This window comes from Ambystoma mexicanum, chromosome 14, assembly GCF_040938575.1.
Source record: "Ambystoma mexicanum isolate Mex_15411 chromosome 14, UKY_AmexF1_1, whole genome shotgun sequence".
Taxonomy (NCBI): Eukaryota; Metazoa; Chordata; class Amphibia; order Caudata; family Ambystomatidae; genus Ambystoma; species Ambystoma mexicanum.
Genome location: NC_090940.1, coordinates 296,801,980 through 296,825,618, shown reverse-complemented (window position 1 = coordinate 296,825,618; position 23,639 = coordinate 296,801,980). Strand labels below are relative to the sequence as shown.

At 46.5% G+C, this 23,639-nt stretch overlaps 1 protein-coding gene across 2 annotated transcripts in view; it reads left to right on the top strand.

Annotated features, from left to right (window-relative positions):
* KIAA0586 (KIAA0586 ortholog) overlaps positions 1–23,639 on the top strand; it is a 2,241,463-nt gene that overhangs the window by 1,593,199 nt on the left and 624,625 nt on the right. For both annotated transcript variants that reach the window (XM_069637413.1, XM_069637412.1), the window contains exons 24-25: positions 5,200–5,425; positions 16,916–17,163. In XM_069637413.1, coding sequence (XP_069493514.1) covers positions 5,200–5,425; positions 16,916–17,163 — 474 coding nt within the window. The remainder of the gene's footprint in view (positions 1–5,199; positions 5,426–16,915; positions 17,164–23,639) is intronic.

Below are 23,639 nucleotides of genomic sequence, written 5' to 3'. Positions count from 1 at the left end.
CCATTGAGACAACCGTTCAAACAGCTGATTACTTACAAACTGTCCCTGAAGAGACCCAAAGGGCCCTAACTGAAGGCAAATGGTGACGACACAATGGCCCGGACAGACGTTCATATGAACGAAACAACAACCCAACGATGACACATAACGATGAAATGATATGAATAAGGATGTAATGGACATAGAAGAAGAGACAATATTGAAATATGAAAAAATGTAACCATACAGCAGGATGAAAATATGCAACTGGCTAAATGCCTGTAAATAGGCTTGGAACGCAAGAAGCTAAGGAAACTCTACTGCTTGCAATGCTCAGAAGGATTGAGCGGCACGCGCCAACTATATATATCTACCTCAAGAAGCACATTATACAAGTGCAACTCCATTTTATAAAAGCAGAATTAGGCCCTGGATGGTGGAGGACAAACAGGCCAGGATTCATATACTAGCTCAAGCAAGACGAAAAGAGCAGAATCGAAACTCGGCTCATGCCTGGGGAATCAAGGTCAACTCCAGGAAGGGAGGAGAGCGGCAACTCCGAAGAAATGAAACTTAAGAGCATAGCAGCCAGCCAGTGAAGGTCGAGATAAGGAGGCCCAGCCAGGTGGCAAGGCTAAAGGAAGAATCAAATACACAAATAGAGGGAGAATGAAGCAGGTTCACAGTGAACTGACACGGGACCAGCCAAGCACAAAGAGCTACCCATGTCTGATGTCATCCAAACCCACAGGATGCCATAACTTCTCCTGATAAGAAGCTACAGTTTCAAGGCCTTCCTCTGCCAATTAATTGATACATAGCCCTAAAGCGCTGATTGATGGAAGGGAGGTAGGGTGAATCTTGGGGACACCGCATCTCGGTGTCCATTCTGCATGCTGCTAATTAAAGTGGAGATTTATGCCTAGGGGTGTAACCTACCCAATCACAACGGACCAAATAATCTAGGGTCCTATAGTAAGTAGAACCAATGAGACATTGTACTTTTAGTGACGTCGATCACTAGTGATGTAGCGGGATGGGCGTAGACACCCACTCGATAAGAATTATCCAATCCTCACACTCTGTTACCATATACAGATATAGTACCTATACTTAAATTACCTATTCCGACCAATAGAATTGCATGAAAAACTTATGAGTGTAACACGTCAACGATGACGAAAAAATGCTATAACTTGCTGTCTGAACGAATAATTTGGGTGTTGAAGCGAGACGGGCGATCGCATCACTGTTGATTTCCATTTGTTTCCCTGTTTTTTGTACTTGTCATTAAACTGACTTCCCTTTGCCAAACCATTGACTTGTCCTTATTGATTGGTGTTGGAGTAAGAGAATCCTGCACCCCATCCTCCTCAAGGTGCAGCTATCTTGTCTTAAGGTGCTTGAGGGTGGGCTCTGATCCCATGGGCCCGTCAGAGGTCGCTCCACCCTCTTGTGCTCGCTTAATACCCAGAGGTTTCTAAGCACAGACCCTGGGATCGAACTTGAGTTGCTCTGCATAGTCTTGCTTCCAAGGCGAGTGCTTTGCCCCTGAGCTATCCTCCCCATTTGAGTTGCACTATGGGAGAGAACCCTGGGATGTTTTTGATATGTTACAAGAAACGTGAGTAGAGCGAGGAGGCTATTGTACCTATTTTCTCAGACCCCCCCCAAAAATAGAAAGCCATACCAAAGAACTTCAAAGGGCCACCTATAACAAACACGCTGTTGATAGAAATAATTTCGTCCTCAGATGTTGGGCGGAGAACTAGGACCATTTGACCTACCAAAAAGGATCTAAGTGGTATGGTTCCCTAAATTACTTGGTATCACAACCTGACCGATGTCAGAAAACAAGTATATCATGTAAACCTACTGAAAGAGTGGAAGGTAGAACCTAGAGAAACAACCATGATCACTATGGCCACCCTCCTTACTGACTCAGACCTGGAGAACCAGTTGATTCCCCCCTCAATACCAGTGTCCCATCAGGAAGATTTTAGTGACCTATTATCCCAATTCCCCAAAGTCTTTTTTTTTTCGGAAAGGCCGGGTAGGGTTACCAACTTCTTCCATTATATTCGAACACCGAAGGGGATACCATTAACCTCGGGGCCCTATAGAATCCCTAAGGCCAGGAGGAAAATTAAGACCGAAATGGAGGAAATGCTCAAGGCCGATATCATTGAGGCCTCTCAAAGTCTGTGGTCCTCTCCGATAATGTTAGTTGACAAACCTGACCAGTCCTGGCGATTTTGTATCGACTTTAGGAAATTAAACTTACTATCCCTTTTTGACCATTTTCCATTGCCAAGGATAGATGAGTTGATTGAGAAATTAGTTATCGCCAAATATATTTCAACACTCAACCTTAAAATATGTTGGTAAGTACCATTGAATCCAGTCAGTTGAGTTAAAACCGCCTTCTCTACGCTTCAGGGCTTATTTCAATTCAATGTCCTCCTCTTTGTCCTCCACAGAGTCCCTGCCACATTTCAGCGGCTTATAGATGGACTGTTAAAACCTTACTGAGCCTTCTGTGGAGCCTATCTGAGCTACATTGTAAATCACATGACAGCTGGCCAGAGCATGTACATCATCTCTATGAAATCGCTCGTGATTTAAGGAAAGCTGGCTTAACGACTAACCCCAGACAATGTCATCTAGCACAGTCTGTCAAGTATCTTGGATATTTTGTGGGCAATAGCTTGATTCAACCACAGTCTGAGAAAATTAAAGCCGTCCGGCAAACACAAACTCCCAAATCCATAAGGGATCTACAAGCATTTCTTGGACTGATGGGTTACTATCAGCGATTTATACCCAACTATTCCACCTTTGCAGCTAACCTCACTGAAAAACTGATCTGGATTAAGAGGGGTGAAGCCATCTTCGAGGTCTAAAACACATACTGTGCCAGGAGCCTGTGCTTAAGATGCTGGACTTTAGTAGAGAATGTCTACTACAAACCGAAGCTTCCAAAATCAGTTTGAGTGTAGTATTGTCACAAGAACATGACCGCATTAAACAACACATTCTTGATTGCCAAGGCCTCCAACTCCACGGTGGCATAAGAATGTTCTCTAGGAAAGAGTGTTCTGCTGGAATAAAGTCAGCTGTTGCCCATTTAAAATACTACCTGACGGGGCAGAAATTTAGATTAATTACTGATCACTCCCCCTTGACCTGGATGAGCCCGAGGAAAGATACTAACCCAAGAGTAATGAGATGGTTCCTAGATTCACAACCCTTTTATTTCTCAGTGTAACACCGAAAAGGAAAGGAACAAGGGAATGTCGACTTCCTCAGCAGATTCCCATTAACACCTGATGAAGTCACACACTTAAGGGGAAGGGTATGTGACAAATCAGGAGTTTTTGCCCCTTCTCCCCAGGCGTGAGCCATCCCCTGTGAAGCTAGGGAGGTGAGCCAGATACGCAAGGCTTTCTCTAGGGGTCTGGGCAAGTGGGACCTAACATGGAGTTTTTCCCACTTAACAGACAAGGACCCCCATTCCGTATGGAAACTCTATTTGGAAGACACGTTTTCTGCATATATGGAACTGCCTTATATCAAAAACAATGTGTCTTGCTCCCATTGTGATGCAGACAAGGTGGGCGCAAGCAAGCCGTGGGACGAAGAGGGGTTAAGAACAAATCACTGTGAAAGTAGGAGAGGAAGCCCGAAAGGAGGAGATAGAATGGTACGCAAGGGATGCCTTCTTGCATCAGAGCTCCTTGGAGAGGTGGAGCCAAGCAAGGCTGCGGAAGCCGCACCATTCCTGTAAGCGGAGCAACCCCATCAGAGACGCAGGTTTGCTGGGGAGGTTGACAGCTCGGAAACCGGTGTCCGAATGGACGAGCAAGCAGCGTCCAAAGTGGTGGCATGACCATGGACATCCTGTGTTGGGGCAGGCCCCCGTACAACGACGCCAAGACCAGCAGGGCTGAGAGTATCGGCAGCTTTCAGCGACCACTATTCAGTGAAGGCGGCATCCAAGAAGGATGCCGAGCGAAAGGCGAGTAACAAATCAAAGCGAACGGATGGTCGAGCAAGCCGACCAAGGATCCCAAGAGAGTGCCAATATTCAAGAATCCTGATGTGTGTGAAGTATTAACGCAGAGGAGAAAGACATTTGGGGTTAGAAGCACCCTGGGGAGAACTCACGGAAAGTTACTTGAAGACACGTGGATAAGCCACTTAATAAAGAGTGATAAGGTGCACTGTGTGTAATAAAAGTGTTGAGTGAATTAAAACAAGACAAACGGGATGTATTAAAGCATTCTGAATAGTGGAAAAACCTCAGTTTATCAACACCTTGACCCTTAAACAATAAGAGGAAGAAGGTGGAGAGCATATATGAAAAACATTAAGGAGAAGAGTCTTGTGAATTTGAGTCTAAGATATAGTGACTGTTGGAAAGAGTTACAGGCGCTAATAAAACAGACCCACCATTCTTATTTCAGGAAAGCCCCCTAAAAGAGACCCATTGAGGAAGAGAGATATTTGTGTTTGCAAGAACATTGTTAAAAGGAGAACCCCTAAGAATAAACCAGAAGATAAAAAGGCAAAGGGGAGGCCGCAGAATGACAGATATTTATCTGGCCCAATTTAGATATTGTGTCTGTGTCCTCCTAACCCATGACACATGCCACTGATCTGCTCTAGTGTATCCTCTCAGAGAGGATCAGAAGCTATATGGGACCGGAGAAGCCTGCATCTAGGTAGCTGACCCCAGAGAACTTTTCACCTGGATATTTGAGAAGGAAGAGCAGACATTGACAATTGGGCAGGAATTGGGTTGTATTTTTGTTGGTGCTGGAGGGACCCCAGTTTTGGTTTTCATTGCCTAGACACTGTGTTTTGTCCAATAAAAGATTGAAACCATAACAACGTTGTTTGGTCATTTTGTTTCTCCCTACCAACCTCCGTGACAAAGGCTGAAATCAGAATCATCCACTTTAGGGAATATGACCTCAACGGGCCCATAAAACTCACATTTTTTGGACCCGAAGTCTAGCAGGCTTCCAGGAGTTTATGACGAGGTTCATCAATTTTCCAGTTTAGTTTTATTTGAAACGGCATGCTCATTTTTCCTCTTTGATGCGAATAGTACATTGTATTCTGCATAAGAATTTTGTTAATTCTCTTGAGTTGCAGTTTTGAACTGCTGATGTATTTTTGAACTTGTTTCCTATCTTCAATTTCTTCTGTTTATAGAACCAAAAATCCAAGATGACAAGAGTGTTGTAGGAACTCCTGCTGTAACACCTGCATCCACACCTCCTCGTGTAGCAACACCAACACCCCCGGTTTCTGAGCAAGCCACTGATCCAATAAAACTGCCAAGTCCTACACCGCCGTCTCCGTGGGGGAATGCAGAGCTGCCCTTAGAGGAGGAAAATCCAAGTTCTGTGAAAGAGGAAGCACTCCGTCCAAACCCTCTGTGAGTATCAGTTTGGAGCTATTAATGTCAAACAATCTCTAATGTTGCATTATAGTATAGTTATTTTTGTTTATCTTTTTTTTTTAGATTTAGTTTTGTATTATTAAAGAGACGGATGTGAACATCAGCAACAAGCAATTCATTTCAGCCATGTACAGTAGGAGCGTAGAAAAGTGTTTCTTATGAATCAGGAATGGTGCAGATGTTTCACCCTACACCTTCACTGGAGTCTGTTTCATTAGTAGCATTAAAAGTTCAGAGTACTTCCTCAGTGCCTTTGAGAATAAAGATTTTCCATAATAACTTGTAGAAAGTCTTAATTCTATTAACGACACGGAGGCGAGCATTATGCTTCTCTTTCTTTATTAACACATTAAAGAAAGGCTCAGCAGCAAGGTATTTTTGTGCACCAGATATCGTATGTGTAAAGCATAGAAAAAAGGGTGCACTAAACATACAATATAACAAGTAAAACATGAAATAACAATATGTCCGTGGGTTCTGAATGAAGACAGACTCCATTTCCCAGAGTTCCCCAGAGTCACCAATGAGTCATCAACATGGGACTGAGTCCTCCAATGGGTAGCCTGATACCTTCATAAACAGTCCTGAACATGATGTAACTTCCTCTTTCGAGGCTGCGAACTTGGCTGTCCGTAGTAAGTTGAAGCTGGTAAAACTGTCGAACTGCTGATCAGGTGGATTTGTCAGCGGGCGCTGTCGAAGAAAAGAGAGAGAGAGAGAGTAAAATTACTTCATGTATATTACAACCCTAGGTCCCTTATCAGAGTGGGAGAAAATGTAAGCGAGTTATTCTGACAGAATACAATTATTTCCTTTTTAAGTTTTCAACAATTTGTTAATATATTCAGTCACAATTAAGAGTGATACAGTATTATTTTCTCTTTGGGTGGGATCATGCTCGCCTCCGTGTCTTTAATAGAATTAAGACTTTCTAGTAAGTTATTATGGAAAATCTTTATTCTATGTCAAGACCGGAGGCTCACACTATGCTTGTTTAAAGCTTACTCACCACAATAGATGCCGGCTGATCTACCGGTTTCAAGTAGAATTGTTTAAATACTGATTTGCTTGCCCAGTCTGCCATCCTCATGATGTCTTCTAGTCAAATTCTGGCCTGAAAGGCTTTGGAGGCCATGGCTCCTCTCACAGAGTGAGCTCCGAAGTGCTGGGTATCTATTCCAGCTTGAGTTAGTGTCCAGTGCACTCAGCGTGCCAAAGTTGGTGCGGAAACCGGTTTGTGCGGTTTACGCAGAGCTATCAGTAGTTGCCCGTTGGGGGAGGCCCTAAGAGGGGCCGTCTTTTCTTCATAAACCTTCAGGCATTTAACCAGACAAAGCTTGGGTTGGTCCTTGAAGGCAGGGTAAGAGATCACCCTAGAGTTACATTTCATCCTTCTACGTATGTGGAATACGATGCCGTCAGGAGAAAAAAATTCTACCCACTGGGTCAAGGGCTCTGACGTCAGAGACTCTCCCGCAGGAGACCGAGTAGAGTAGTAAGTTTGCCCGCTAGGGCTGTACGTGATAGCTCCTCATTATGTGGCCATGACAGGAAAAGATTCAATACTTTGTAAACGTCCCAAAGTTTGTCATAGCGGGATGTGGGCGGGACTATCTGACGCCCTTTAGTAATCTGCGGACGAGGTGGTGTTCTCCTGCTGGTACTCCTTCAACAAGGTTGTGGCCAGCAGAGATCGCTGAACGATATGGGTTCACTGTCCTGTAGGCAAGCCCTCTTTCTACTAGAGACTCTAAGGAATTCAAGATTTCCTCTACAGGTGCTGAAACTGGATGTAATCCTTTTCTGCGGCACCAGTTGCTCTAGGCGCCCCAAGAGTTGGAATACCTCTTAAGGGTGGTAGGAGCCCAGCTTTCCCCGATGAGACTGATCGCCCTTCGGGACATGCCTGGAGTTCTCCATCTTGACCTGAAATCCTCCATGCTGCCAGGGTCAGAGAACCGCTGAGAAGAAGGGGATGTCTCTGCCCCGAGGGATCTAGTAGGAGATCCGGAAATCGGGGTAGTAATTTGGAGAATCCGAGGAAAGTTCCAGAAGAACTGGATACCAGGTCTGAGAGGTCCAGACTGGTGTTATGAGGACTAAATCCGAATGTTCCAGACGGGCCTTCGCCAGGGTCCTCGCTATCGTGGTGAATGGGCGAAAGGCATAGTGTATCCCCTGGGACCATCGTTGCAGAAAAGCGTCTGTTGTCGCTGCTGCTGGATCCGGTCTCCAGCTTTAAAACATTGGTAGCTGAGTATTGAGTCTGGAGGCGAAGAGATCTATGGACATCGGACCCCAAGTCTCCTGGAGGCGTAGGAAGACTCCTCTGTCGAGCCTCCAGTCGCTGTAATCTGTGGAGTGACGGGAGTACCAGTCTGCCATTACATTTGTGAGGCCGGGAAGATATTCCGCTGTAACTGAGATCGATGTTCTAGACAGAAGTGCCAGAAATCCTTGGCTAATTCTGCTAGAGGCCTTGATTTGGTGCCACCCAGATGGTTGATGTACCTTACTGTGGAAATGTTAATTTTTAGTAAGATACAGCAACTCGCTCTGCCTCTGCCTCTGGCAAAGGAGCGTACTGCAAATGAGCCTGCCAGCAGTTCTAGGCAGTTGATATGCAGTTCCAGTTCTTGATGAGACCAGTTCCTCCTGTAGCTATGGAGCTGCATCTTGCTCCCCATCTGGAGCGACTGGCATCTGACTCGATGATGATATCTGGAGCAGATCGAAAATGGCTCTGCTGTTCCAGGCCTCCATGTGAGTGATCCACCAGTTGAGTTCTGTCCTCGCTTGAGGAGATAATATCAGGAGTTGAGAGTAAGAAAGACTGTCTTAAGTGCTGGCCCTTCCATCTTTGTAATTCTCGATAGTGTAGGGGGCTTTGAAATATTGCCTCGATGGAGGAGGATAATAACCCTATCACTCTTGCCAGTTCTCGAACAGAGAACAGGGCTTTCTACAAGATCCTGCGTATCTCCCTTTTGGTAGAATGGATCTTGGCTGATGGGAGTCGAAGTTGAGAATTCTGGGTGTCCACTACAAAGCCCAGAAATTCCAAGTTCTTGGATGGAAGAACAACTGACTTTTCCCAGTTTATCAGAAAACCGAGACTGTGTAGCAAGTTTATGGCTAGTTTGGTCTGTTTCTGAACTAGTTCTTGCGACTGGGCCATGAAAATGATGTCGTCTAGATAAATTATAAGACGGACACCTTGTTCTCTTAGATGAGCTACTACAGGCCTTAGAAGCTTGATGAACATCCTGCATACTGAGCATTTACTCTTCCATAATCTACGGAGGTCTGGGGCCGCGCACCTCACACACGATGGCCTAGCAGGTGGGCTCTTGCAGGTATACAGGTATAATATACTACAGGCATGCTCCAATGGCATGGGATGTAAGCAAGCATGAGTCACTTTGGGGTGATCACCACGTACTGCCATATCCTCAGGCACATCCAGCTATATTCCCTTGAGGAAGCCCCTGATGGTATCCTTTCAGGTACTCTTGTTCCCTGCACTCCCTCACCTCCCTCACTCCCTTTTTCCCACTCCCCTTTGCCCCTCTTTCCCCTTGGGGACCAGTACTGGTGCACAGCCACGAAGTAGAGTGGCAACACATATCCCCTGTGCGTTATTGTGAATTTGATTTATTTTGTCTACTAACAATGTTCTCATAGCAAGACTGTATACAGCCGGCCAGACCGAACCATGGGCTTATTTACATCCCATGTTCCTGCATTTTTGTGTACTCACAGGCGACGGAATAGCTTGTTCACACTGCCTTACTTTGATGCAAGCTGGAAGATCAAATTATTACAGAAAATAGCAACGTTCCTGAAGAAGATGGTGATAAGTACATAACCATCGAAACCGGTCGACCTTCTTGGCCATGGGTATTCCCATGGCCACCTAGATATCCCTGATAGCAAGGGGGATACCACAATAGAAGAATCCCATCCATAACATACATTACGTGAGCCTTTTAAGGTGTCCCATGCAGATGGGGACACATTTTTACAGATCATTTTAAGAAACACAACCTGTAGCATGTGGCAAATTCAATGCCCCAGGGTGAATAAAGAATTTACAGAAATCCCACGGCAAAAAATGTCCATGCCAGCTAATTAACTCTTCAAAACAAGATCTAATAACTAGTCTTGTTGTTTACAGTAGCTTACAGGTTGTGTTGTGCTGGTTGCTCTTTTTGTGAAAAAAGAAAAAACAATCCTGATGAAATTTGAAATACCCACACAATTAGTTAAGTTGAGGGACATCTTCCTCTCTATCTATCCATCTAGGGTTAGGTACTCCTGCTAGGGTCAGGGTGGTGTTCTTGCGGGATAGATAGAACATTGTTTATCCAACTGTTTGTTTCAATTACTTGTCAACCCAGGTTGCACCATATTCTAAAGTACAAGCGCTCAGATGCCTAAGGGTTAGGTGTGCTATATCAATGTAATACATAAATAATTTCCCAAATAATGTTCGCCGTCCTCTGTCCAAATCCTAACCTATCCCTCATAAGCTAAACCTAATATAATGTGACACAGGAAATGTCTTTTGGCCGCTGACCTGCATCACAGCTTTGCAGTTCAAAAGATGTACAAAAGCAAACTAAAGTTCCACAGCACTCACAGTGGTGGTTCTCTTTCCCCAGAGTCTATCAAGCTTTATCCGAAATGATCTACAGAACTGCTTTATAGTTCAAAACAAAAGTTCCAAAGAATATCTGTGTCTTTAACAGTTGAAACAAGACTTTCTTTACTTGATGAACTTGACTCCCAGGTCCTGCAACAGGGAAGAATGGCCTAGACACATTTGCCAAGCCAGGTTGAGGGTTCCACACCCTATTCTCAGTACCCCTCTTCTTGGAATGCTCCCCTGCCAAGTCAGGTATTCTACGTTCCTATATTCACAGTTCTCTTTCTTTGTATTCACTTCCACCCAGGGCCTGGCAATGGATTGTCCTCCCACGTATTCCTCATCTTGTGATAATTCGTTATCTGCAGCTTCGCTGCTTCGGAAAAAAAAATTCTTGGCAGAGGGCGCTGTGCTCGAGATCGTGGCGTCGATTGTCCCTCGACGAACTCTGTACTCTTGTCGACGTCACCGATGGTATAAATAGCTCGAGCCGCGCCCGTTGCTTCAGTTCCGTTTTTCCAATCGCTTCGCTATCGAGAACGGCGCACTTCTATTTTCTGTGAAGAAAATGTCATCTTCAACGCCTTCGACACCCAGGACTGGGTTCAACAAGTGTGCAGATTGTGGGTCTAAGATGTCGATCACCGATCCCCACCAGATTTGTCTCTGGTGTCTCGGTTCCAGTTACCGAACCGACGACTGCGGGTCCTGCCAATCAATGACCGAGAAAGCTCTTTGTGAGAGGAGAGGTAAACTGTCGGTGGGGAGGGAGGCCTCAAAAAAGGCTACGTCAAAAAGACACAAGAAAGCGTCCGATTCTAAGGAATCGGATCGCCATGGGCACTCAAAGAGATCTCGATCTAGGAGTAGATCGAGACACTCTTCGTCATCATCAAAAAAAATCAAGAGGAGACATAGATCTCCCTCATCATCATCTTCTTCAGAGTCGACCGAAGAAATTTGTTGTCCGACTAAATCAGATTCTCCCAGTAAGTGGGAAGAATTCCGCAAAAAGTTGATGGAAGTTTTTGAGAACGCGGCCCCGACCCCTTCGAAAGATCTTCGAAAAAGCCATACCCCTAAAGTCGCTCCATTGGACGACAAAGGGAAATCCAAGGCTACCATGGCAAAGACCGGTAGCGTCGAGGAATCCAAAAGAACTCGAGTCGACATAAAACCGTCGAAGACTCTTTGAGAGTCGAGCACTTCTCCAGTGTCATACAAGAAACACAAGTCGTCGAAGACTTCGTCGACGCCCTTGGCGTCGATAATTTCGACTCCAAAGCCAAAAACATCCTCAACGCCATTACTGAAGTCATCTTCGAAGACCCCTTCGACAACTTTGAAGGATTTCCAATTCCTTCGAAGCAGATGGAAGAGGAAGAAAGGAGATTCACTCATTTGCCCAGGTCAGACTTTTTCAAATCTATGTCAGCAATTTATGAAGAGTCTGCTTCAGAAGAAGACGAGGTTACTCCTTTGGGAGTTACTTATGGTACAAGACAAGTTCCTGAGGAACTTATTGACCAGGAATCTAGAATGAGAGACCCGAGTGATACTCTACATTCTGCCAGTGGAGTTGACACATCCCCAGAATTGGAGTTCGCCAAACCTGATCCTGCAGAGCATGCAGATGCTGGGCACAGGGGTCTTATGTCCAGGTTAGTTGAATATATGGGTTGCGATAATACTTCACCCATTTCTGAACAAGATGACATGACGGATATAATCGTCAAGGGACCTCAGAAAGATCCTGTTCTCCCTTTTCACAGGGCCCTTCAAAGGACTGTGGAGAAAAACTGGGAGAAACCAGAGACTATTGCTGCTGCAGATAGCACTTTTCCAAGGAAATATAGACCAGCTGGAATGGATCCTGAATATTTGAATAAATATCCAGCTCCAGAGAGTTTAGTCATTCAGGCAGCATCTACTTCAAAACAAACTGCTTATCCAACTATCCCTCCAGATAGAGAGGATAAAAAAATTGATGCCTGGGCACGTAAAGTTTTCACGTCAGGCAGTATGGCACTTAAGTCGGCAAATGTCACCTGTACCCTAGCCAGGATTACCCATACCCTGTGGGACTGTATTTCGGCGGTGGCTGATCATATTCCGGAAGGCGAGGAAAGGGAAGGCTTCCTGAATATAGTCAGACGGGAAGGAGGCAATGGGGGAATGTCTCCAGTCTGAACTTGATACTGCTGATAGTATCAGCAGATCCGTGGCTGCAAGCGTTGTGCTACGCAGATTTGCGTGGTTGAGGAAGTCGGGGTTTGCACCAGACGTGCAAGCTAGACCTCCTCAACATGCCCTTTGATGCTCGAGGCTCTTTGGCAGAAAGGCTGATGAAAGCCTAGAAAAACTTCAGACCTCGAAAGCGGCAGCTAAATCACTTAGCGGCTCTTTGCGCCAGCCTCTAAAACCCTATTCCGGCTCATCTTCCTGGAGGGGTCGTTCTTTTCGATACTCTCCTCTTTTGGTAGAGGAAGAGGACAGGCTTCTCAAAGGGGCAAAAGAAACTTCCCTCGTGGAGCACGAGGAAGAGGTGCAAAATCAGCCTCAGGAGCGGCATCTGTACCCTCAGCCACTCCTGCAGCCGCCTCCAAATCCCTCTGAGACCTTGTTACACAAAACACCAGTGGGAGGCAGGATCTCAACATCTGAAGGAATGGCGGGGCATTACCTCAGATGCTTGGGCACTGGAAACAGTAGCCCAAGGTTACTGTCTCCCCTTTCTAAAGAGGCCTCAGAATCATCCACCGGTAGCCAACTCCGCCAAAATTCCGGATCTGCTCCTGTTGCAGGAAATTTTAACCCTGCTGGAGAAAGGTGCCATAGAACTGGTACCTGTAGCAGAGAGGAACAGGGGTTGGTACTCCCCATATTTTCTCATCCCAAAAAAGGACAGAGGACTGAGACCCATCTTGGACTTGAGAAACTTGAACAAGTTCCTCAGGAAGGACAAGTTCAAGATGGTGACTCTTTCTCAGATCCTTCAGGCTCTCCAACTCCAAGATTGGTTGGTATCATTGGACCTTCAGGATGCTTACTTTCATCACATCCAGCAGATGGTAACGAAGTTGCAGAATGCCCAATGTCTACCGGCCTTCGATTTTCTCAGGTTGCTCGGCCTCATGGCATCCTGCATTTTCCTAGTACCAGAGGCCAGGTTGAGAATGAGATCCCTTCAATGGGTACTCAGAACTCAGTGGTCCCAGTTCTCAGGGAATATGTCGGAACTTCTGCAAGTCCCGATCGCAGTTGCTCAGGATCTTCTATGATGGGCTTGCAACGACAACATTCTCAAGGGAGAGTCTTTTTGGCAACCATCGCCGGAGATAACGGTAGTGACGGACGCCTCACTCACGGGGTGGGGAGCACACACCAACGATCTGACAATCAGCGGTCGTTGGTCTCCATCGGAATCCAAACTACACATCAACCTATTAGAGCTGAGGGAAATCAGACTAGCTCCGAAGGCCTTTCTGCCCTCTGTACAGGGAAAGAATGTCCCGATAATGACGGACAATACAGTGGCCATGTACTATCTCAACAAGAGAGAAGGTGTAGGGTTACTGCCACTGTGCAGAGAGGCAATGCAGCTCTGGTTCTGGGCAATACGAGAAGGAATCTCTCTGTCGGCAATTCCCCTAGCCGGAGAGAAGAACACGGCGGCATACGCTCTGAGCAGGTCTCTCACGAGTGGGAGCTGGTTCAGGAAGTCCTTCTGGAGATCTTCGCCCTTTGGGGAACCCCTCAAGTGGATCTGTTCGCCACTGCGATCAACCGGAAGTGCGATCAGTACTGCTCAAGGGAATTTCCTCAAAGAGGAGCTCTGTGAGACGCATTCGTAGTGGAGTGGAAGTTTCCACTGCTGTACGCGTTTCCCCCAGTCCCCGTGATTTCTCAAGTAATCAGGAGGTTGAGAAAGTTCAGGAAAACCATGATCCTAATTGCCCCGGATTGGGCCAGGAGAACGTGGTACCCGGACCTTCTAGACATGTCCATGTGCCCTCCAATACGTCTTCCGCAAAGGGAGGATCTCCTCTCGCAAGAGGAAGGTCGGGTTCTCCATCCAGAGGTCAAGACACTCAACCTTCAAGCATGGTTTCTGAGAGGTTGAGATACAAGGATTGGGATCTTCCGGATGACGTAATGGAAATCTTGCTTTCGGCCAGAAGACCAGCAACAAAATCTTTGTACCAATGTCGCTGGAACAGGTTTAGTAACTGGTGCAAAGACAAGGATGTGGACCCTTTTCAGTGTGGAACCCCAATGGTGCTTTCTTTTCTGCTACATCTAGCTAATCTGGGGCTCCAGATGGGAAAAATGAAAGGATACCTTGCTGCGTTGTCCATTTTCAAGCGCTCCTCGGAAGAGGTTTCATATTTCAAAATACTGTTAATAGTTCAATTCTTAAAAGGGCTTACTAATGTATACCCTCCAGTACCTTTTCATGTACCAACTTGGGATTTAAATTTAGTACTAAAATTCTTGACTTGCATACCTTTTGAGCCTCTGCATTCATGTCCATTGAGGCTTTTAACTTTAAAAACTGTCCTTCTTGTGGCCCTATCATCAGCCCGCAGGGTTAGCGAACTTCAGGCTCTCTCATGCAAACCACCATATACTATTTTTTATAAGGATAAGTTAGTCCTTATAGTTAAACCTTCGTTCTTGCCAAAAGTAGTCTCGGACTTCCATTTGTTACAAAAAATAGTACTACCAACTTTTTATCCTCCTCATCTGTGCAAGGAAGAGGAAAAATTACACAGACTAGATCCCAAGAGGACTCTTAGTTCAAGGATGGCTAAATTGAGACAAGATGACCAACTATTTGTGGGTTATACTGGTCATAAATTAGGCTTATCTGTAACAAAACAGACCATTTCCCGCTGGATCATATTAGCCATAGTTGAATGCTACAGATTAGCGGGAAAAGAACCACCAGATGGGCTTCGTGCCCATTCTACAAGGGGAATGGCTACTTCTGCGGCTCTAAAAAGGGGAGTCCCGGCAGCAGATATTTGTGCAGCTGCAAACTGGAAAACAATGCATACTTTTGTTAAACATTATTGTTTGGATACTGCCTCCTCTAATGAGGGTTTATTTGCCAAGGCAGTTCTGCATTCTGTCCACGAAAACTGAAATTAGTACTCCCGCCTCCAAAATTGATACTGCTATGGGAGTCTATCACAAGATGAGGAATACGTGGGAGGACACAATCCATTCTAAGAACAAGTTACTTACCAACTGTAACGTTCTTTCGACTGGATGTTCCTCCCACGTATTCCTCATCGACCCTCCCATCCTACCCCACAGTACAGTTTACGTTTTCTTACACTTTCCTCTCACGGAGAATGTATCGGTTATGGGGCATGCCTGGGTGTTCCTCCTATATATATTTCATCTAAAAAACAGAACTGAAGCAATGGACGTGGCTCGAGCTATTTATACCATCGGTGACGTCGACAGAGTACAGCGTCCGTCGAGGGACAATCGACGCCACGATCTCGAGCACAGCGCCTTCTGCCGAGAATTTCTTTTTCCGAAGTAGCGAAGCTGGAGATAACAAATTATCACAAGATGAGGAATACGTGGGAGGAACATCCAGTCGAAAGAACGTTACAGTTGGTAAGTAACTTGTTCATCTATTCTCTTCTTGTTCCACAGCCTTGGTTTACTCTCCTGCAAAGGCCTGGGAATGTCACCTACATGTGCTTAGTTTGTTTTCCCCTCTCTTCCTGTTCAGGGTATGCTTTCCTTCTTTGGGTTCCAGACCCCCTTCTGGTGATTGTTTACAATGTTGTCTTCATATATCCTCTTGCCGTTCCACAGCCTTTGTTTACTCTCCTGCCAAGATCTTTGCAAATAGAGGTGACAGTCAAAGTTCGTATTCCCCTCTCTTCCTGGTCAGGGTATACTTTCCTTATGTGGGTCCCTATAAGGAAAGCATGGTATCGACAGTAAGACGGACACAAGTGACCACAGTTCAAGGGTTTTTATTGAACTTTCACAAGGGTGAGATAAACGCCTATTTAAACCTAAATTTACAGATGGAAACAAGCTACGACCATAAAATTATAATAATACAGTCCTAGTGGCGTCTTGTCAAATTAAAAAGGGCCTGTACTAAAAAAAACTATTGCCAAACCTTACTACTAATGTATAAATAATGTGGGGGGATGTTCATGAAAAAGAAAGAAGTGTTCACAAAATGATAAGTCGGGATGTTCGGCTTGTTGTACTCCCTTTCCCATGTTTTCAGCCATGTTTTAAAATGGAAAAGACCACATTTGTATGGGTATTGCTATCAAGAGGGACACAAATGTGGCCTGTTGATGAGGAACAAAGATTGACAGAAATTGCTCATCTGGGCTTCCTAGGCATTTTCTGATCATTGTCACCTGAGATGCCTAGATGTCTGCCACCTCTCCAACGGTCACTCCAAGAACACACAGCAGAGAACTCTCACACATCATTCTACCCTAGGAACAATCCATAAATAGCAGAACAGATGGGTAAAGATACAATACCACAATCGTCATTGTTTCTTTGACATTGTTATGGAAGTAACTATAATATATTGTTTTACTTTAGAAAAGTATGTTGAGTAAAACATACTAACAAGAAATTTCGCAAGCTTCTTCGACAGAGGTTATACATGCACACCCCCCTCCCATAGCAGCTCTGTAAAACTTCATGGAAATAATTGGACTATGGGAGTATACGTGCTCCTTTGACCTTATCAATTGTTTTATACATAGCTGTGTCTGTATCAGTTGTGTAGGAGTAACATGTGTCCCCTTCTTTTTTAGTGTTATGTCTGTAGCCAAAGATGAGGAACCAGAGAGCCTGGTGTCCGTAGCTTACTCAGATGCAGAGCAATCATCAGGGTCCCTACCTTTAGAAGTGAAATCTCCATCACCTGTGCCTTCTCCAAGTTCCAGCCCAACGACGGAGGAGAGCAGCCTAACAGTCACGGAAACAGAAACTGAAACACCTGACAGACCCATATCTGAAGGGGAAATCTTGTACAGCTATGGGCAGTTGGTTGCTGCTAAAGGTATAGTATGTCTCAATTTGCCACAGGTTTCTAATTTATAATTAAAACATGTTAATTTCATCCATCATCTTAACCTCCTCTCCTAAAGCTGCTCATAGTGACACTTGTTGGCTTAAACTTTATCAGCAAGTTGAGATTTAATTTCCATGTTGTGCTCGTTTTCTTTTATCCATAAAGCATTTAAGCAAGGCCACCATTGAAAGAAAAGCAAGTGACGTCTGATGTTTCCCCTTAAAATGTCTGTTTCTCATAAACGTATAAGACTCCAGGTTGCAACCTCATTCTACAGCTCAAGCACTGATTTAGGGGTGGTGTCGCATAGCCTCCTTAAGCAATGACTTTTATCCTATCAACCATTCACACTTGGTACAGTAAAAGAAGCCCATGCATGCTTAATATGACATTCACGAATAATAGGCAGCCATGACATTCTTGAGTGGAAGTTAGTTTGAGCAGGTTTTTACTAGGTTTCTGTCAGTCCCAATCGCTATATTGATAATATAACCCATTTTCCAAATGCATGAAAGGTGTGAGTACAACACAACTCACCCCATTCTACATTCCCTACAATATTAATATTGCCAACATCTCTGCTATTGCTAGGTTTCCTTGGGATCCAGGCCCACATGAGCGAGAATGCCATCTTGCTATTTCAGGTATTACAGTTATGTATTTCATGTTGAACATGATTTGCTGTTTGCTTTTCCTTACTCCCATAAACTTGGTCATTTCATTCATGAGACATCAACATGTGTTTATGTATGTGTGTATGTATATATATATATATTTCTGAGGCTTGTGGAATCTGCTTAGATCACATGCTGTGCATAGGCCGACATCTAGTGGAAGCTGCGGAGTATTACAGTTTGTTTTTCGAAACTCGAAAATGGGCGTCGACACAGGCGTGCCAGTAATACTATCCCTAGTGTGACGTCCACTGTACCCAAGATCCCTCACGCGTCTAGGATCCTCAGATTGTTTTTTTCCGCCATACTGGTCGGAAGCATTTGCGGAGTCCCCTGGCCTTAGCCATACTTTTGCTAATAATCAAATTTATAATTCTTATTGACATCCTTCCCCACCCCAACGTCGACCCTCGACGACGGCTGGAGAAGACATCGACCGTCGGCTGCTGCACGATGGATCGGGGCCTCGGAAGGCCGCTGGCCTCGGCCCGGGCCTAGTAGGCCGCTGGCCTCGGCCCTGCAAGTAGGGAGAGTGGGGGGTGGTACATACTCTTCACTCTTGATATATAGGTACACCTTATATATTTCCTACACTTACCAGCACGCTGCCTCAAGGTGCGTATGGAGGGTACCCCTTTCCAATTCTGCCCCAAGTGCAACCGCAAATACCCTTGGGTCGACAGGCACGCCACGTGCAATCTCTGCTTGCCGAGGGACCACCCCGAAGCGAACTGCAGAGCGTGTAGTAGGTTTAAACCTAAGACACTTAAGGACCGTTCGACAAAGCGTTGGGCCCACCACGCCATGCAGGCGGCCATGGCAGCGGAGGGCGCCTTCAGCGATGGCAGCGACGCCGTACTTTCGGACGGCGAGGGCATTACGGCGTCGAAAGACAGCCGAGCGCAGGTCCCCGACCTCGGAAGGTCGTCCGGCAGGGCGGCTATGGGGAAGACCCCCGGCGACGCAAGCGCTACACACCCTACACACACTAAACACACTAAGTCCAACCGAACCTTGACGACGTCGACTTCTCGGAAAGAGGCACAGATAGAACGGTCCGACTCGGTGTCCTCTGGGCGCTCTCGATCGAGATCGCCTCATGACGCAAGGCAATCTTCCACTCTTGCCAAGCGTGCCTCGCTCCCTAGACTAACGGAAGTTCGATCGTCGGAGGACGAAGACGACTTTCACCCCCAGGCCGCGCTCCAAGAGACGGAGCCCGCAGTTAACACCAGAGAGGCCCCACGCTCGAAAGACACAGATACCTCTTCCGATCCTCGACGCCAGACGTCGAAAGTCTCCGGGGCCTCCAAGGGACAGGGAAAACACTTTTCCACGCACGGGGAAGGGGGGAAACAGCGGAAAGCACATTCTTCCACTCCTGTAAGGCCATCCTTTCCCCCAAAGCACACAGACAAATACAAGTCTACTGCAACATCCAGCAAGGGTACCCTTGATAAGTCCCCAAAATTGCCTACTAAAGTCATCCCCTGTTCCAAAGAATGGTCCAGTGAAGACATAGACAGGGTCATGTCAAGGATGTCTTCCTTGGCAGATTTTTACGACAAGAATCCAGAGCATTTCCTCTCGTATGACCCTCAGGGGGCCACACCCTCAGGTTCCACTGATCCTATCCCCCTAAGTAAAAAGGCCCGGTTTGAAAGACCTGAACCCTTTGAGGTGCAGCCTTACTCTACTCCATACTCTACTCCACACCCCAGGTACCAAGGAGAGCCTTTCCCTGAGGGGGACCAGGAGTTTGAAATTATGGAGGAACAAACCGGGGCGGAATACTATGCGGATGAGGAGGACCAGGAGGAGGGAGAAGATGAGCAGGAAATTTACAGAGTAGATTCCCCGGTAGAGAACGAATCCCCAATTACCGACTCGCCAGTCGATAACCAACCCCTCCTTAATGAGGTTCTCGCTCGCGCGGCAGAACATTTTCACATCGACACCCACGGTGTACAGGAGGAAAGGGACTTCGCAGAAGAGTTGGTGGGAGAGAGGAGGCCGGTCGCTCAGACCATCCCTATCCTTAAATCCATCCAACGAAGAATAGATCCATCCCTGGTGAACCCAAACCTCACCAGAGCAGTCAACCCCAGGGTCGAAAAACTTTTCCGGGCAGCCCAGTCTGACCCTCTCTATATAAGAGGACATCTTAAACCAGACTCCCTAGTTGTTACCAACACTCGGAAAAGGGCTGGAACACCCTTATCTTCGTCCGAAGCTCCTCCCGACAAGGAGAGCAAAAAACTTTACGGGTTTGGCAGGAAGGTAGCCTCAACGTCCGCCTACCAAGCAAGGATTGCTAACTCCACCACCCTGTTGGCCAGCTACAACTGCCATCAATGGGAAGAGGTCGCGGCACTCATAGCCTCTGCTCCTGAACCGTTAAAAGGCCAATTGGCTCGGATCTCGGCCGAAGGGAGAGCCGTGTCTGGTTGCATATTAAAAGCAACTTTCAACGCCGCGGACAACGCAGGGAGATTGATAGCAGAAGGTACTGTTATCAAAAGACATGCGTGGTTACGGCAGTCGGGGTTCAAAACAGAAACTCAGGCTTCATTAATAGATAAGCCGGTGGAACCAGATCTATTGTTTGGGAAAGCGGTCGAAGACGCACTAAAAAACGCCAAGGAAGAATACGAAACACTGAAATCCCTTGGCCAACTAACCAACAAACCCCCTAACCAGAGGGGGAACAGTAATTTTCGTCGCCCACGCGGCCAAAATTCACAAAGAGGCAACTATGCCCAGGGACAGGGTACACAGTGGAACAACAGCCAGCAGCAGTCTACCCAAAGTTACGGCAGGGGTAACAAAAGAGGTCGTGGGAGAGGCAGAGGCAGCCCCAACAAGGGAGGTGGCACGCCTCCACCAAAGCAGTGACGCTCAGTTCAGGGTCCCTTCTCACGCAACCCCAGTAGGGGGACGCATTTCCAACTTCACCCAGGTTTGGGAAGGGATCACCTCAGACAGATGGGTGCTGTCAACAGTGTCCACAGGATATTGTATAGAATTACTGCAGCGTCCCCGGAACCATCCTCCACGACAAAGAGTACACTCCTTAGAACATCAGAAGATCCTTCTCGAGGAGATCGCCATTCTGCTAGAAAAGGACGCGATAGAACTCGTCCCAGGACACCAGGTAAACAAGGGTATCTATTCAACTTACTTCCTTGTGCCAAAGAAAGATTTGACAATGCGCCCAGTATTGGACTTACGGCCTGCCAACAAATATGTCAAGCCCCAAAAATTCCGTATGACCATGCTACAAGAGGTAATCCCCCTCCTAAAAAAGGGGGATTACATGGCAACCTTGGATATGAAAGATGCTTATTTTCATATTTCCATGCTCCCGGCGCACAGAAAGTACTTGCGCTTCAAGGTGGACAGTCGCCACTACCAATTCAAGGTACTGCCCTTCGGGATAACTTCAGCACCAAGGGTATTCACCAAGGTACTGGCGGTGGCAGCTGCACACCTACGCAGGGAGGCAATCCCAGTGTACCCTTATCTGGACGACTGGCTCATAACGGGGGAAACCCCAGGGATTTGCAGGACAAACATTCAAAGGACTATCGACCTCCTCCACGAATTAGGCTTCTCAATCAACGAGAAGAAGTCAAGCCTGGTGCCAAGCACCTCAAAACAGTTCCTAGGAGCAATCCTAGATACTCAGAAAGGGTTGACCTTCCCTTCGGAAGAAAGAATTCGGAATATACTACTGCAAATTCCACATTATCAGTCCGGTCAACAAATAACGGTATGCAAAGCAATGCGGTTACTGGGCATGATGGCGTCATGCATTTACCTGGTCCCCCACGCGCGACTGCGCATGCGTCCCATGCAGGAATGGTTGGCGAAACAGTGGTCTCAGGCAAGTGGTCAGTGGGACGATCTAGTGGTCGTTTCGCCAACACTTGTACAGAGCCTACACTGGTGGACAAGAGAGAATCTCGCAAGGGGAAAAAACTTTTACGATCCCGAAGTACAAGCAGTGGTGACTACAGATGCATGCCTGACTGGGTGGGGAGCTCACCATCTCCACCACACAGCTCAGGGTCTCTGGTCTCACTCAGTAGCCAAGAACCACATAAACCTGCTAGAGCTTCTGGCAGTATTCAGAGCGCTTCGGGCGTTCGAGCCCCATCTACTAAACTTGTCGGTGCAGATCCTGACGGACAGCACGACAGCCATGTTCTATCTGAACAAGCAAGGAGGGACTCGTTCGCCAAATCTGTCCAAGCTTGCCCAGAAAATCTGGATATGGGCACTCAAACGGAACATCTTCCTGTCATCGCAACATGTTCCAGGGGAGCTCAATTCCCTAGCGGATGCTCTAAGCAGAGACTCCCTCCCAGAAGAACACGAATGGGTCCTTCACAGAAAGATCGTAGAAGATCTCTTCTTTCAGTGGGGTTTCCCCACTATATACTTATTCGCCACAAGCGAAAACAAACAATGCCCAGGATTTGCATCCAGGTTCCCCCAGCCAGACTCCCAATGGAACGCCCTGTGGATGAACTGGTCAGGGATGTTTGCGTACGCTTTTCCACCAACTCCTCTCATCAGGAAAGTGGTGTACAAGATGAACAAGGAATCGATGACGCTCATCCTAGTTGCTCCCATGTGGGCGAGACAACCATGGTTTCCACACCTACGCAGGATGGCGGTGTGCGAGCCCATCAAACTTCCAGCCTGGTACAACCTACTGTCCCAGCAACAATGTCAAACAGTGCACCAGCAACCCAACTCAATGAACCTGGCAGCATGGCTCCTGAGGTCATAGAGTTTGGACATCTCAATTTACCACAGAGGTGTATGGACATCCTAAAAGAATCCAGGAAACCAAACACAAGGCACTGTTACTTTGACAAGTGGAAGAGATTCATTATTTGGTGCCAGAATAAACAAATCAACCCTGTTAATTGCACTCCTTCCAACATTGTGACATACATGCTCCACCTGCTGGATGCAGGATTGGTTTTTAACTCTCTGAAAGTACACCTGGCAGCCCTCTCGGCTTACACCACATCCCATAACAGGGTGTCGTGGTGGAAAGTACCAGTAGTTAAAGCCTTCATGGAAGGAGTAAAGAGACTTCACCCTCCTATTTCGAACCCACCGCCAGGATGGGACCTTAATGTGGTGCTAGCTAAGCTCATGGGCCCCCCTTTCGAACCCATGCATAAAAGTAGTCTCAAACACCAGACGTATAAAACGGCCTTCTTAGTAGCCATTACCTCTATAAGAAGGGTCAGTGAAATTCAGGCTCTGTCAGTGCAGGATCCTTTCTTTACTATCCATAAAGACAAACTGGTTTTACGCACACACCCTAGGTTCTCATCTAAATTTATATCAAAGTTCCATGTAAACCAGTCCATCGAGCTTCCGGCTTTCTTCCAGAACCCGCAAAGCTCGGCTGAGGTGAAACTACACACCCTAGATGTGCGTAGGGCGGTCCTCTACTATGTAAATAAAACCAGACCGCTAAGGAAAACAGATCAACTGTTTGTCTCCGTAGCTACAGGCAGAGAGGGAGATCGCGTCTCTAAAGGCGCTATCTCGAAGTGGATTATCAACTGTATACAGCTGTGTTACTCTCTTTCTGAGAAAACTCTGCCTTTTACGCCAAGAGCCCACTCTACTAGAGGCATTGGGGCCACTCTGGCTTTCATTGCAAATGTTCCCCTCGACACCATTTGCAAAGCAGCTACTTGGAGCTCCATTCACACTTTTACTCAGCATTACTGCATTGACACTCATTCCAAGACAGATACA